The sequence below is a fragment of the Schistosoma mansoni genome, chromosome 1 (assembly GCF_000237925.1).
Source record: "Schistosoma mansoni strain Puerto Rico chromosome 1, complete genome".
Classification (NCBI taxonomy): Eukaryota; Metazoa; Platyhelminthes; class Trematoda; order Strigeidida; family Schistosomatidae; genus Schistosoma; species Schistosoma mansoni.
This window is the reverse complement of record NC_031495.1, coordinates 3755947-3773896: the sequence shown is the minus strand read 5'-3', so window position 1 is coordinate 3773896 and position 17950 is coordinate 3755947. Positions and strand designations below refer to the sequence as shown.

General features: G+C 33.9%; 1 protein-coding gene across 1 annotated transcript in view; it reads left to right on the top strand.

Annotated features, from left to right (window-relative positions):
- Positions 1–14898, top strand: part of Smp_152290 (putative beta-arrestin 1) — a gene marked incomplete at both ends in the record, with an annotated part of 50163 nt that extends 35265 nt beyond the window's left edge. The window contains 4 exons of the mRNA XM_018793021.1: positions 469–594; positions 5578–5667; positions 7954–8080; positions 14830–14898. Coding sequence (XP_018647575.1) covers positions 469–594; positions 5578–5667; positions 7954–8080; positions 14830–14898 — 412 coding nt within the window. The remainder of the gene's footprint in view (positions 1–468; positions 595–5577; positions 5668–7953; positions 8081–14829) is intronic.
- Positions 14899–17950: the final 3052 nt, after the last annotated feature.

Genomic DNA, 17950 nt, shown 5'->3' with positions numbered 1-17950 from the left:
TGGTTGTTAATTTGCAAATTAACTGTTCATTGTATGGTTATCAGAATTTAGTGACATAGTCTGTAATTTGTACTTAAATACATTTGGTTGTCCCCAACCGATGTTCTGTTCACAGGAATATGATTCGTATCGTGGAGGCTAAGATTGGTGTTGTGGACTTAACAGGCAGGGCTAGATTGAAAGAGGATCATTAGGAACTCTGGGCTGCTCGTACCGTATCATTGACTGGGTCGTATAAGTCAGCGTGTTTAAGTTGGCAGTCGTATTTCATAATATCATATAGCTAAGAATATAACAGTAAATCTAAAATGGTAACAAAACATTCAAAGTGTCAGAAACACAAACACTGTCTAGCAATAAACCTTTTTGAGTAAAATCAGTTCTAATACATATTCCCAAATACATGATACCTTATCAGCATATTTCCCATTCATTTATATATCTATGATATTTATCTTTTCTATACAGAGTAAATCTTCCTCAAGCTGGTGAAGAACAATGGAAATATACAACAATATTAAATACCAATTTAACAGATAACATATTAAAACGTGGTGTTGCATTAGATGGTTATATAAGACAAGAGAAAAATTGGTTAGCTTCATCAACAGTATTAAATTTATCTGAAAATTTTAAAGAGTGTTTAGAAATGATGCAAAATATTAATAAAAATGTAAATAAGTAAGTAAGAATTATTAACGGTAAAGGGGTTTTGTGGAGATTTTAGTAATTTTATAGTTAAAATTATGAGTCAATTGAAGCTAGACCACTATGGAAAACCTGGAAGCACTTAACGGCCTTTTCGTCCTATTGTAGGACTCCTCAGTGTCAGTGCACATCCACGATCCCGCCCGTGAGATTTCAACACAGGACTGTATTATTTGTTTAGAACTACATTAAACAAATGTGTATAAGTATTTGTTAAGATTCGAATAAAACAGTTCGTCAGAAATTAAGCTGAGAGTATATATAAAAGTCATCATTTGTAAAAATTGTTTGAACAATTCGAATATATTGACCTTGAAGAAGTTTAAATCAGCTATTTAGATGAGAAGTTGCGGCGAGACTTTATTTTATGGACGAACCAATCAGAAACGTTTGAGGGATTTCAAGGTCACAGAGCCAATTTCAGTACCTCATGCTCATGTACAATCGCTTCACAGAGAATTTTAGAGAAGACGTGACAATTAAGCGGCTACAATAAATGGAACTACTAAGAAGTTCTTTTATTTGTAATTGCGGTAATCAACTGACTTGTAGACCTTGTGCAGACTACCGTGATGATGGTATCTTTCGATGTAATAAAAGCACCAGTAACATTGGTTGTAATATTCGCAGATGTTACTGAAGCTTCGGCTGTTCAGTGGTATGAGTATTGCAGGGATATATGCGTAATAAAAATAACAAACTTACACAACTGGAGTGCATACAAGCAATATTGAAGCAATGTGGTTGAGGCTGAGAGAGTTTTTGCTACCTTATCATGGCTCCAGAGACCGATTATTAGAGAGCTATATGGATGAGTTCCTCTACCTTATGTATTACGATTTTAGAACATTTGAACCTCTTTCTAACCTTGACAAGTTTTTCGACCATGTAAAAGAAATGTATCCACTTTAATTCTTTGGTGTTGTATACTATCTTTTTACTCTGTACTAACTGTTTCCTGATTGGCTAATATTTCTGAAGGTCACTTAAGATTCGTTCAAAGGTCGTCCATAAATTATAGTCTCGCTGAAGTTGCAATTATTTAAATTCTAATGACAGAATATTCAAATATGACTTTTACATTTGATATATTAAAAAAATGTTTATTGTAAAATAAAGATGGTTCAGATAAACACATTATGATTCCTATAGTGTCATTTACTAGGGTTGTAGGTTAATTCTATATTTATTAGCCTGTAATATAATAGAAAAGTATTGCTTCATTTGACAAGTTAGTCAAATATTATCAAAACTTTTTTTAGATCTGAAATATTAGGTATGTAAGAATCTTAGAGATTATCAGTAATGATAGTTAATAGAAGAAACGTAGAGAATAATCCTATATATCGTAAGTATAGATCAGGCGAAACATTATATTAAGCTATTGCCGCAGGACCTACAGGTTTTAGGTCAGACTTCTCTGTGGTGAAGTCGTGGATACATACCATTAGGAAGCCCTATGTTAGGACGAACCTCTATATTAAAGATTATAATTGCTATTAACAGACTGTAAAATTAGAAGGGGGTAGTAAGATAATGGTGAAATAACGGCCTTCAACAAACCTTGTTTGCACACAGAGATCAGATTTGAATTGGTGAATTGCTAAAGATTCATCTGTGTTTATATTACATGGTATCACAACAACGTTTAATGTTCCATTCATTTAGATGCACCAATAACAAAATCGGTCAAAATGATCGATGCTTACATCTTTTTATTGTTTGTTACAACTTAATGTTCACAATGCTTTCGTTGAAAGGCTTGTGTAACACAGTGTTAAAAGTAAATTAAACGATAAAGAACTGTTCGCAGGCATAGATGTCTAATAATATAATAAGTTAACTAACTACACTCTTCAAAAATGTTAAACGGTTTTTCTTATGTTTAAATTATTCAGATTTGATAATGTAATTAATCTTCAAATAAATATTGTTTTTGAGTACTTTGGATTAATCAGAATCTCACCAAAAATGCAAACCGTTCGTTACTGACTATGTAAACTTACAACTTAAAGGTATACGAAAGGTGTTTCCTATGGAGATTACTTAGTTTAAAGATAAGTATCATCGATCTTCGAGGTAATCTAAAAACAACCATTCAAAATCAAAGAGCACTGGAGTCCAAAAAGGTTAAAAGTGATGTGTTGTCTCCAATACCAGTGTATGATATTGATAAGTATGTTTCATTACCAAGGTTTAAAAATCTTGGTTGGTGACCTATGCTACATGAATGGCAACAGATGTAAGTAAGTAAGCAAACAAGAACTATTGACCAGTAGATGTGAAGCAGTAGCTATGAAGTCTTAAGGTTCTGTGTTCGTATCATGATAAGCTGAGTGGATATTTCTAAGGAGTTTCACACTGGAACGAAACAGTTGTTCAGTGCCATATACATTTTAATTTTTGTCTAGTTCAGTTTATTTTGTGATATAAGATATAAATTTCAATGAAAATATGTTGTTGATTATTGACTGAAGGTGAATATTACCGTTTACTATTTATTATATAATTTAGACAAATAAACAATAAAGTAGACAACTGGGCGAGACTATAATTTATGGACGAATCAATCACGTATAAGATAACAGATCTCGGATTTTGGAACGAAATTCACTCAAATATTTAGATAAATAGAGTTTTGGCATTATAGCTTATGTCAATTCATGATGAGAACACTAAATCTAATTCCTAACCTTAATCATAAACTGTAAATTGTAATTCTAATTTCTCACACAGGTTTATGATTCTCATTTGATTCTAGTTATTTGGTAGACATTTCCAAAGTCAGTTTAGCGTCACTCAGAGGTTATCCATAAATTCTAGTCTCACAGACAACCTTTACAATACAAATTTTACTTTGTATATTTGGAAATATTTATTTCAAATGATCTCTTGATTATAGAAAATTTCATATTATTTTCATTCGAAAACTATCCTAGTATGTGGCTCCTCAGTAGTGCGTATCCACGACCCCGCCTCGCGAGATTTGAACCCAGGACCTACCAGTCTCGCGCGTGAGCGCCTAACCTCTAGAACACTGAGCCGGCATCCAACGGTGTTAATGTCTAAATTCAACCAATCCACGAGATTGAGCCACTGTCCACCAATTGTCTTCAGTGAGTTGTTATCTCACAACAGACCCGGTTTACCTCCACTGGTCACTGCTTCTCACTAGAACTCCAGAAAATACCTCTTGAAGTCAGTCACTAATGAGCATATAATTATTACCAGAAGTCAGATATTAACACCGTTGGATGCCTGCTCAATGGTCTAATGGTTAAGCGCTCACGCGCGAGACTGATAGGTCCTGTGTCCGAATCCCGCAAGCGCAGTCATGGGTGCGCACTGCTGAGAAGTCCCAAAATAGGACGAAATGGCCGTCCAGTGTTTTCAGGTTTTTCATGGCGATCTAGCTTCGATTGACTCATGATTTCAATTATAAAAACTGAAGTTGTTCTTCTTTATAGTTTCATAAGACAGTCTTTTACTTATTATTCATTCAAAGATTCTTTTTATTAAACTACTAATCATATTTGATTGCTTCTAGGCTCAGTGGATTGAATGAAGCATGAATTATATTGAGTATATAAATAACTCAGTCATATATATATATATATCTGATGGTATAAATATAACGTTCAAACTATCCAGTTTGATAAAATGTATATATATTTCAGACACTTGTATACGAATGAAGAATATACTTTTCAACAAGTTCTCTTCGGATTTTACGATTATACATTGTTTGAAATACAATTGCAGATCAGATCAAATATTTTATTTAAGGATTACATCATATATATACATCATATATTTCCTTGATAAAGTTTGGACCAGATTGCCAGACGAAACGTTGGATTTACTTCAAATTCATTCGCTTAGATTTTACAAATATATTCTTCTTCCTATTTAATATCTTACATCGCTCAGCGCCCAAATACTGTGAAACTATTCGGTCTAATTTAAACGAAAGTTCTTATATATTGAAATAGTATAATTTTGATAATAAAGAATAAAATGGAATAAATACTAAATAAATTAGATCATAGTTGAAAGCATGAGTCAACTTCGTGGATTGGTTGAAGTTAGACATTAACACCATCGGATGCCGGCTCAGTGGTCTGTTGGTTAAGTGCTCTGGTGCGACACTGGTAGGTCCTGGGTTCGAATCTCGCTCGCGAGGCGAGATCGTGGATGCGCACTGCTGAGGAGTCCCACAACAGAACGAAACGGCCGTCCATTGCTTCCAGGTTTTCCTTGACGGTCTAGCTTCAATTGACTCATGATTTCAACTATGAAAATACTGAAGTCTCCACAAAACCCCTTCTAAATTAAATCAACTAAAACAAACTCTCTTATTTTGCAATTACGCTTATATTATTAAATTACAAAATAGAAGATTGTTTGAAATTAATATAATAATGAAGCTATTCATTATAAGTAGTTATTCATATTGAAGAAAACTTTTTATGCTGAAATTAATATATCGATGGTCAAGTAATCGAGTCCAGTGCTTCTAGGTTTTCGACGTTGATCTGGCTTCAATTGACTAATGATTCCAACTATATATAATCAAGTTATTATTAGTAACATGATAACTATCAACTTGTTTCAATTGTATTATTACTTCAGAATATGATTATTTATACAAAGTTACGAGCAACGCTACTTCCATTTTAACCTTCCAGTTATTGGTTGGTTGGTTGATTCAAGTTAAAATGGAAGTAAGCATATCTATATCCGTATACTGACAGGAATTTATCTATTCACATTGATAGTTATAAGATGACGAATACCATACACATAAATTACTAACTTCTCATTTGATAATTCTTCTCATGCTTCAATATTCTGTTCGTTTTGTTTTAGCTCTACAGATTTGGTGATAAAAGCTAATAAAGAACTACATGGAATTGTAATTTCATATTGTGTTCGTGTTAGATGCTGGATTGGAATCAGGTAATTCATACAGTGATGTTAATGGTTCTATCATTCTTTAAGTTAATCATTTGTACTTTGTTTGAGAAATTATGGAATAACATAGGACCGGTAAATAGAATGAGATTCAACAATACAACAACAGGACAAGCTAAGCTATCCCACCAAACTCCAGCCCTGTTAATTAGAGGGAAAAGACAAGATTCAGTCGGGGAAATATATACATTCCACAAGTCGCCTAGAAGGATGAAAGACAGTAAACAACTCATGCTTACATATATAATACAAAGTATCTTTGAAAAACGTCAGAAAAATAGCCTATTGAAAAGGCAAAAGATTCAATGATATTTAAGGTACTTCCAAGTGGCAAGCACAATTTGTAGGTTGAAAAATGGGTGCTTTTGACATGAACATGAGAAATTCAAATTTCAACAGTAAGATTACAAACATGGAAAGTTTACTAAATGATTTCTGAGGATCCAGCATCTCCAACAACATGATACATCATAACGTATGAGAGAAAATGGATTAAACAACCTACTATCAAATTATGATCGATTAGTAATAAAAATACAAGAAGATTTTTTATTAACTAACAAAACCCAGAGACGAAAAATATGGATCATATGCTCACTAGTGATTAGGTTCAAGATGGATTTCCCGGAGTTGAAGTGAGAAGCCGTAACCAATGAAGCCCAACCCTTGTGGGGTGAAGACAGTTATCCACCTCAAATAATGAATAAAGAGTTGTACAAGATCATGAATCGATTAAAGTTAGCACGTTAACACCTTTGAGTGCCGGCTCAGTTGTCTAGAGATTAAGCATTCGCGCGCGAGAACTAAGGTCCTGAGTTCGATTCCCACGTTCTGATTCGTGGATGTATACTATTAGGGAGGGTAGAATGACCAATCAGTGCTTCCAGGTTTTCAATGGTGGTCCAACTTAGTTCGATTTGTGAATTCCATTGTGAAAATATAATTCATCATTGTCTATTGAAGATAAGATCATTCTTTGAGTTTACATAAAAATGGAAAGAACTGTTTTCATTTAAGTTTCATTATTATGAGTTAACCATTATGAATTATTTCATAGTTATGTTTAATATTTTCATTCCACACGTTTTTAGGATTAAAAACACTTTGAAATTGATTATGGGATAAAAACACATTAATGGGAATAATTTGCTTTTTAAAAATTATTCCAAATAGTTTATATTTATTAAATTGATTAACATAAAGAAGAATCACTTACTGACGGAGATAATATTTATTGAGAGAGTAAAATGTTTTAGATAAGAGATGGTGGAGAAGATTCGTAGATCAGGTAGATGGTTTTGATGGAATTTCGTTCTCTGAGCTAGGTGATTTGGTCGTGGAGCTTTTATCGGTTTTCTGAACGATTACATCAACACAAACTTCAGGTAGTAGTGAAGTGTTAGAATGTTTCTATCCATGGCTCATAGCTTGTCTTGTAGACCTCGCTCGCGAGCGAGACTGGTAGGTCCTGTGTACGAATCTTGCGAGGCAAGATCGTGAATGTGCACTGCTTAGGAGTCTCACAATAGGACGAAACAACCGTTCAATACTTCCAGTTTTTTCATGGTGGTCTAGCTTCAATTGACTCATAAACTCAACTATTAAATTACTATAATATTCACAAAACAACAAATTCGCTCTTAACTATCTTACATTACCTCAATGCTCTACTACTGTGAAAGTATTTGTTCAAATTTGGACAAAAGTTCTTACAAGCATTTCTGTAAATTATTAATCATCATATACTCACTGGTGACTGACTTCAAGAGATATTTCCCGGAGTTCTAGTGAGAAACAGTGACCAGTGGAGTTCAACCAGGTCTGTTGTGAGATAGTAACTCATTAAAGACAGTGGTAGATGGTTACTCAATTTCGTGGATTGGTTGAAATTAGACATTAACACCATTGGATGCCGGCTCAGTAGTCTATAGGTTAAGCGCTCACGCGCGAGACTGATAGGTCATGTGTCGGGATCCCGTGAGCGCAGCCGTGGATGCGCACTGCTGAGAAGTCCCACAATAGAACAAAACGGTCGTACATCGCTTCCAGGTGTTTCATGACTGTCTGGCTTCAATTGACTCATGAACTCAACTATTAAATTACTATAATATCCACAAAACCCCTTTTCTGATTTTTGTAAATATTTTTCATATCGTTTTTTGTAATTATGATCTTGAATGATCATAATTTAAATCACTCAAATGAATTCATGCTATTCGGTTCAATTTATAGTTTTTTTTTGCATCGTATCTTTTTGTTTTACTTCACTAGCCGATGTTCATTGTACATTCCATTTTTGTTGATGCAACCAGAGAAAGAATCTGAAGAAGGAGAAGAAGATAATCATGTAAATTGTACAAATAATCATACTCTACATGTGGATATCGTTCAAATTCATGTAAATCTAATAAGTGTATTCATATTTTTTTTCTTATAAACTGTAGTACATTATTCAATCAGCTTAGATTGGAAATAGGAACTATTGAATTTGCAGTAAAATTCAAATAAACTTCGATTATGATTGGTTGATTAAGAAATTAGGTTGAAGAGAATTCCTCTATAGACTTTTAGAAATATTCTACAATATTGTGGAATAAGGAATAGAAAATAACTTGATTTGTGTTATATTGATTGATTGAGTTACTTACTTACTTACTTACGCCTGTTACCCCTCGTCGAGGAGCATAGGCCGCACACCAGTATTCTCCATCCAACTCTGTCCTGAGCCTTCCTTTCCAGTTCTTTCCAGTTTTTATTCATCCTTTTCATATCGGCTTCTATTTCCCGACGTAATGTGTTCTTTGGCCTTCCTCTTTTCCGCTTCCCTTACGGATTCCAAGTTAGGGATTGCATTGTAATGCACATTGGTGATTTCTTTAATGTATGTCCTATCCACTTGCGTGCCCAGTTAATATATGACGTTATACGACCACCATTTGGAGAGCAGCGTTTTATCGATCAGAGCTATGATACACGAAAACCATATGAGCATTCTTGAGTACATATCAGTCCTGCTTTCTGCCTAGCCCAGACAGTTAAGTCTACAACACCAATAACAGCCTCTACAATATGAATCAATATTCTCAAACATACTGGGTTTATATGCCAATTAAACTGACCACATCGTACCATAAAATAGAAAATAACATTTGTACAAGGTTTAGCCAAATGTGGCTGTGAATAGGGGGGAACAATAATTAATAGACTGGGTATAACTCAGGAATGGTAATTCGTACAATAATAGTCTATAAGTCAAAATAAAGTTCATAATAAAAGGAACATGAATATGACTAGTTAAGTTACTTAACAATTATACAATATGAAATATGCAATATCATATTGGTCCATAAATAGTCCTCAAAGTTACCATTCCTAATTCTCCACGGGATATAACAAGTTGAAATGCGAAGTTACACGAATACTAACGCAAATTTTCTTGGAGATCATGAACTAATTCAAGTCGAGTAAGTATTAAAAATCTGGAAGTCCTGAACATCCCTTTCATCTTAATATGACATTCTTCATACTAGGTCATACTAGGAGTTGAGTAAATTTAGCGGCGAGACTATAATTTATGGACGACCTTTGAACGAGTCTTAATTGACCCTGAGAAATGTTAGCCAATCAGAAAACAGTCAGCATAGAGGAAAAATATATTATACAAAACCAAATATTTAAAGTGGATACAATTCTTTTATATGGTCGAAAAACTTGTCAAGGTTAGAAAGAGGTGTAAAGGTTCCAAAATCGTAATGCATAAGGTAGAGGAACTCATCCATATAACTCTCTAATACTCAGTCTCTGAAGCCATGATAAGGTCGCAAACACTAACTCAGCCTCGACCACACAGCTTCAATATTGTTTGTGTGTACTACAGTTGTGTAAGTTTATCATTTTTATTATGGATGTGTCTCTAAGATACTCATACTACTGAACAGCCGAAGCTTCAGTAACATCTACGATTATTGCAACCAATGTTACTGGTGCTTTTATTATACAATTGGCGGCAATTATTATAATATGCCTTAGTCTCAATCTGGATCGAGCGATAAAGGTTCCTATTCTAGCAGACTTCTTCCACTAACATATATTACATAGAAAGATACCATCATCACGGTAGTCTGCACAAGGTCTACAAGTCATTTGATTATCGTCATTACAAATGAAAGAACTTTTTAGTAGTCTCATTTATTGTAGCCGCTTAATTGTCAAGTCTTCTCTTAAATTTTCTGTGAACCGATCGTACATGAGCATCAGGTACTGAAATTATCGCTGTGACCTTGAAATCCCTCGGACGCTTCTGATTCGTCCATAAATTATAGTCTCGCCAATTTAGCTAAATATCACAATTTAATTAAACTGTCAATTTATGTTTATTGTTTCTATTAAATACAATTAATGGATTTAAATCAAGAATTTCCAATAATTATACTGATTTGTCGGTGACATTATAATTTATGGATGACCTTTGAGTGACGCTAAACTGACTTTGGGAGAGTCCACCTAGTAACTAAGAATAAATGAGAGTCATAAACCTGTGTGAGGAATTAGAATTATGATGTACAGTTGTTGATTAAGGTAAGAAATTAGATTTAGGATTTTCATCATGAACTGACATCAGCTATAATGCCAAAACTCTATTTATGTAAATGTTTGAGTGAATTTCGTTCCAAAATCCGAGATCTGTTATCTTATACGTGATTGATTCGTCTATAAATTATAGTTTTGTCAAATGACATTAAACCATTAACTGTCACATAACAATTAATTAACGCTGATTACCATCATCTCAGTAACAATTAGTTAGCTAACGGTTATATTTCTAAAAAACAAGTAATCTGACTTATCAAAAAAAAAATAACACTTATGGTATTACATGTGTGTATGAGTTGAGTAGACCATTAAAAACCGTTAATGCAAAAAGAAAATGATAATTTCATTGTATTATAATCATTTTTTTCAGAAGGGTTTTGTATGGAGATTTCAGTATTTTCATAGTTGAAAGCATGAGTCAATTGAAGCTAAACCACCAAGGAAAACCTGGAAGCACTGGAAGGGACGGCCGTTTCGTCCTACTGCCTACGGCCGTCGTACGGCCGTCCAGTGCTTCCAGGTTTTTGATGGTGGTCTAGCTTCAATTGACTCATGCTTTCAATCATTTTTTTTTGTCATCCACTATAATGTTAACCACAACAAGATTTGTATTTACAAGTTATAGATCATGTAAACTGATCTCAGCTTAAATTATTATCATCAATCATGAGTCAGTAGTGATCAAACTTTTCATACTGTCCATTCAATTATCAAATATGATAGAAAGTTTATTCATATAGTTCAAATTAGACATAATAAATTCTCTAGTTATTCAAGTGATAAGTACTTTTGTAGAACAAATAGGGGCTAGTGTAAAAGACCCTATATGTATAGATAGTATGGATATGGATAGTGCAGTAGATCATGACATAGTCTTTTGAGTAGTAACTAAGCCCCAAGAAAAAATAGATAATAAGTAACAACTTATTTTTTATTTCAAATCTAACTTATATTATCTAAAATGAGATTTTAGTTCACTTCTTAAGACTGACATGTTGATCGATCTACTTATATTCCTTTTCTTCTTTCCCTCTCTCTCTCCCTCCCTCCCTCCCTCACTCTTTTGTTCAGGTAAGTTTTTGGTTGTTTGTTTTTCTTTTCTTTATTTATTTAATCTATAACTCATAATGGAAAAATGTTTACTGGTGAGAATTACTTCATATAAGAACTTATAGCGTGATTTTATCTAATTTAAACAATCCAGTTTATAAAAATTTTCTTTCTCCTAGTGGTTATTTATTTTTCTCATAGAAACAAAATATTTAAATTATATTAGAAAGATAATTTTGAATTGTTTATCACTTTTTTTTGATAAACACTAAAACTATTTCATAGTTGTGGATATATTTCCGTTTTGTATAAGATGAACAAATTATATAATCAGAAGGGGGTCTAGCTTCAATTGATTCATGATTTCAACTATGAAATATACTGAAATCTCCACAAAACGCCCCTTCTGATCTATAATCATATGCCCACTAGTGACTGACTTTAAGATACATGTCCTGGAGTTCTAGTGAGAAGCAGTGACCAGTGGAGTTCAACCAGGTCTGTTGTGAGATAAGAACTCACTGAAGACAATTGGTGAACGGTTGCTCAACTTCGTGGATTGGTTGAAGTTAGACATTAACACCGTTGGATGCCGGCCAGCTCAGTAGTCTATCGGTTAAGTGCTCCGACGCGAGACTGGTAGGTCCTGGATTCGAATCTCGCGAGGCGAGGTCGTGGTTGCCCACTTCTGAGGCGTCCCACAATAGGACGAAACTGCCACCCAGTGCTTCCAGGTTTTCCATGGTGGTCTAGCTTCAAATGGCTCATGATTTCAACTATGAAAAATTATATAACCATTTATTTTCTCAAAAAGGGATTTTGCGAAGATTTTAATAATTTTATATAGTTGAAATCATGAGTCCATTGAAGCTAAGTTACCATGGAAAACCTGGAAGCAATGGACGACGGTTTCACCCTTTTGTGGGACTCCTCAGTAGTGCGCATCCACGATCTCACCTCGCGAGATTCGGATAAAATATATAATCTAAAAGTTTATATTCATTCAAGTATTCTATGATGATTGAGTTAATTAACAAAATTTTTTGCAACCATTGAATATTCTCTGAGAACTAAGAATTCATGAGTTGATTTAAGCAAGATCATCATTAAAAACCTGGAAGCACTAAATGACTTTATCATCCTAGTGTGAAACTTTTAACCAATGCGCATTCACAGTTCCACATGCGAGACTCGAACTTAGGACCTTCGATTTGGCACGCGAACGCTTAACCATCTAGACCCCTTATTATACAACCCAATATACATCTCTAATACCTATTAGGAACTATCTGAAAGTCCGAAATCGAGTACAGTACCATTGAATTAACTCTTCAAATAAGTATGAACTATTAAATTGAAATATTTCACTGATATTGTATTCACCTCATGACAAGAAGTTCTTAGATTGTATATTTTGTGTAATTATAAATATTTTTGGTGAAGTAACTCTTAGCTGCTTGGTAACGTCTGTTCATGGATCTCAATTTTTTACCGGTTACGTAGATGATTTCAGTTTGATATGAAATTATCTAGGAGATTACATTGTTATAGAGAATAATTAATGCTTTAATTACTATTTATCAAACACTAGATTCTGGTACATTTTGAAGTTAAAACATTCGTAGGTGGCGAGATTATAATTTATGGACGAGTTAATCAAAAGCGTTTCAGGGATTTCAACGTCACGTAGTCAATTTCAGTACCTGATGCTCATGTACGATCGGTTCACAGAAAATTTTAGAGAAGACTTGACAATTAAGCAGCTACAATAAATGAGACTACTAAAAAGTTCTTTCATTTGTAATGACGATAATCAAATGACTTGTAGACCTTGTGCAGACTACCGTGATGATGGTATCTTTCTATGTAATATATGTTAGTGGAAGAAGTCTGCTAGAATAGGAACCTTTATCGCTCGATCCAGATTGAGACTAAGGCATATTATAATAATTGCCGCCAATTGTATAATAAAAGTACCAGTAACATTGGCTGAGATAATCGCAGATCTTACTGAAGCTTCGGCTGTTCAGTAGTATGAGTATTGTAGAGACAAATCCATAATAAAAATGATAAACTTTTACGCAACCGTAGTACACACAAACAATATTGAAGCTGTGTGGTCGAGGCTGAGTTAGTGTTTGCGACCTTATCATGGCTTCAGAGACTGAGTATTAGAGAGTTATATGGATGAGTTCCTCTACCTTATGCATTACGATTTTGGAACCTTTACACCTCTTTCTAACCTTGACAAGTTTTTCGACCATATAAAAGAATTGTATCCACTTTAAATATTTGGTTTTGTATAATATATTTTTCCTCTATGCTGACTGTTTTCTGATTGGCTAACATTTCTCAGGGTCAATTAAGACTCGTTCAAAGGTCGTCCAAAAATTATAGTCTCACCTTTACTTTTATGATAAGAAGTCATAAAAATATTTAGTCATTCTACCGAATACTACAGTCAACGAGAGGAAGAATATTGGATATTCTTATGTTTAAATTAGCCACTGTATCAAATAGATTAATTTATTACACTGGTGATAAGTTGTTATAAACGGTAGGATACTTGTTATAACGCTAAGGTTTCTTGTTATAACAGTCCTTTCACTTTTTACACATATGTGGGACATTAATTTACCTTAGACGAATATCTACACTAAATTCCCTCTCAAAGTCTATTCTACAGGACTTCAACACAACTCAGATCAAGAACACGAGGTTATCCTGACTAGAATGTTAATATATTTCCACATCGAAATCCGACACAATTCAACAACAAGGAACAGTTAATCATTAATAATCAGGATAGCGGAATATATATAGCACATATAACACCTGTCACACTATCCACATGATTGACTCAGCAAAACAACCAATCATTATCATTCTCACCCACACACCATAAGCTTTCTCAATAAATTATTCGCAAAGTTTACCTACTATACCTATCTTTAGGATCAAATAATAGTTTTTCATTTGAGTGAAATGCAGTATACAATGTACAACAAAAACATGTACTTTAGCTTTTTCTTATGTTTAAAGCTATTGACTAACAATAATGTATCATCTATATACTCGTATTTAGTCAGTTATGTAACAACTACTTAGATTATTTTCAAATTAAGAAGCAACAGTTAAGTATTCAAATGATTTTAGTTTCCATAAGATTCTAACAAATCAGACTTCATTAACATTTGAATTCATAAGTCAACGTAAATTAGACCACTATCAAGAATCTGGAGACATTAGATGGCCATTTTGTTCTAGTACGGAACTGTATAACAGCGTGCATCAACGATCTCACACATGAGACTCGAACCTAGAACCTTGAGTCTCACGCTTGAACGATTAACCTTTAGACCACTGAACCAGTCGTCAAGTTCAAATCAACTTATGAATTCAATTGTTCAAACTATTACAATCTTCACAAATTCTCATTTGTATAAACTTCTTATTATATATATTTTTCAATGAATCATTTAATTCATTATTTATCTCTTTTAGCCTTCAGATTTGAAAGTGACTAATGATGAATTAGTGGAAATATCAAATGACAATAAGAGTACAGTGTAAAATGAATATTGAATAAGTAAATTATGATTACATCATCAATATTATAATAATTTATTTACCTATGTATTTATTAACCCTTGTTTATGGCATTTCATCTCAATACAATGTTTCTAGACAGTTTATTTGTTTATTTGAAAATATAAATATTGGTACAAGGGGGCACCAGATACATATGCGCCACACAAATCTCATTTGATTTGTGTGAGGGCTGTGATACTGCTTAGGTGCCCAAACTGAAGCAGGTGGTTTTCTTAGGGGACCACACTCGGAGCCTTCGACCTAAGGGTCTGATCCACGAGTTAGTGGAGCATCGTGAGGAGATGCAGTCCCATGGTAGCCGGTGACCAACGATTGATTCATACACCATTTGTTCCCTCAAGATACTGAAGCCAGCCCATGTGCACCATTGGTTTGGAATCTGGGTTTTTCAAATCGCCTAGGTGGACTTTCCGTGTCCACCAACCCGGTTAAAGCGCCAGACATTCGCTATTCGTCCTCTCAATTTCATAAACAACAGTACTGACACGAGAAGGAAGTGTGTAGGAGTTCCCTGGCAGATGCTTTATACTCGTAGCAATGTGAGAGCATTTCGAGAGGGAGAGCTGACCTTCCCCACTCTCGGGGGATAATGATAAGAAATACTTTATTCAATATAATGATCGATAGTCATTTCTTCAGATGATGTTTTATTCAATTCATTCGAAATATACAAAATATGAAGAGTGTAGTTGGAATTTTAAGAGTTAGCGAATACGCTGAATTATTATATTATATTATAATTATTATTATTATATTATATTGAAGTAAGAGATGGTGGAAATTTTAGATCAGGTGGATGATTTTGATGGAGTTTCGTGCCCTGAGCTGATTGTGGAGCTTTCATTGTCCTTCTGAACGACATCATCAGCACAAACTTCGAGTAGAAGTGAAGTGTTTGAATTTCTCCACATGTGGTTCACAGCTTGTCCTGTACACCTCGATGTTGATTGGTTCCTGTTGACCAAACCATCCAGCTCAGAGAACAAAACTTCATCAAAAATTGAAGTAAGAAATTGTCGATATACGTCAAGGTTCATTCATTATTGATACTAGTGATGACCTAAGACTCTTGGTTATATTCTATTTTATCCATAGAGCACCTATTGTTCATGTGTGACGAAGCTACTAATTCACCAGGATTGGTATGGATTATCGGAAAGAGTATGACATAAAACAGTTTAGAAGTAGACTGAACCTTTGTGTATTGTTCTTGTAGACTTTACATTCCTTTATATGATTAACTATAAAGTCTTGTCGTGTATTATATTCAGTTCTACAGTTTTACTGAATAAATAAATTTTGGTAACCATCATAATTTATTAACGTGTAAACTAATTACTTTGTGATCAAGGGTTAAGCACACCAATAGTATCAAGTTCAGACTATACACTAAACTTTCCTAGTCTTCTTAAATTACTCGGATTTACTAATATGGTAACCTTTTTCAAAATTGCTAAAACGGAATTTTCTGCACTGAGGATGTTATAGAGAAGTAAACAGATATCGACATTCAATACAGTTATGTCAGCCGTTTAAATATTTCTTTGAAATGAATCTCATTATCAATTACTAATACACTGCGATGCGTTCCACAACTAAATATCGTTTTTCCTGGAGTTTGAGTAAATTTTCCACCAAGATTATTCGTGAGTGTCACTTCTGACCATTCGCGATAGGGATCAGTTATAACTGTAGCGTAATACGAGTTTAAAAACGATATACAGTAATAGTTGTGAATACGTTGTCATGATTAATAAGATGCAAGCTAAGGATTTTAAGTAGGTTTATTTAAAGATAGCTTATTTGGACGAGCAGCATAGTTTTTGACTTTCGATCCTCATCATAATAAGTCGCGAGCCAAAAAGTTGCTCAACAAGCCAGTGATTTGATTTTTTCTGTTTCCAGACGTGTATCTAAATGCTGTGGAAATAATTATCCCCTAACTAAGGCACAACTTTTCAAGAATTACTAAAATACCTGTTCTACCTTGTAAAACTCAGGAGCCTTACACTTGCATTGAAGAATCCAACCTCTTTTCACTACCCTCATAACACTTCTAAACTAATGACGAGTATCTTCTACATTTTATATTTTGTCATCATTCAACGATCGAACAAACAGACAATCACTATCAATCGGTGCTCTTTCGAACTTTAAAGTGCTTTTTATTCTATCAAAAAGTGGAAACAGTAGTTGTTAAAATATAAGAATAAACCTGGAATAAAACTAAAGAGCTTAAACCAATGGTCTAAGTGTTGAGACACTCACGGGTGACACTTCTTAAACCGATGGGGTTAGGTGATTTATTCAGGTCTAAAGCTCTTGGCATCTACACTGTAGTCCAGGCAGTTGATGGAATTGACACTTGAATGGATATATGACATCATTTGAATCACGAAAGTGTTTAAGTAAATTTAAATAGTGTTCATTATGTAACCCAATGTTTACAATATGGACTACAATGTCATGTTAATATGGTTCAACAACATATAGACTTGTAAGAATCTTATTTATGACCTTCTGTATATTGTAGAAGAAACACCTAATGCAAACCATAAGAACTTTTATCTGAATAGCTCAAATAATAATTGGTTCATCAGAGATACCATGCAGTGGAATTTTCAAACATGTACCTCCCAGGCCTGTTTTATATGGAGGATTTGACCTTTGTAATATAGACGGTATATTTTCAGTCTTTTTGTCGTTACAAATTTGCTGCCATAGCTGCATATTAAGCGTTTAGTGGTAATCATTACAAATTTTATTGTTTATATCTGTCCTTTTTCAATGCGGCTATAATGAAACGACTCAAAATGGACTACCAAGTTGAAAGTCTCATTCTTTTTCCAACCAATGTATCTGATATTTCCCTCTCAGATCCTATTGAACCGTATGGAATCAGTTAATGCTCCAAGGAATATCAACTAAATTTTTATGTTGACAAAATATGGAAAGACATCTACAAATTATTCTGGGTCAGTCACCACTTTGCAATTTCAAATATCTTTGAGCA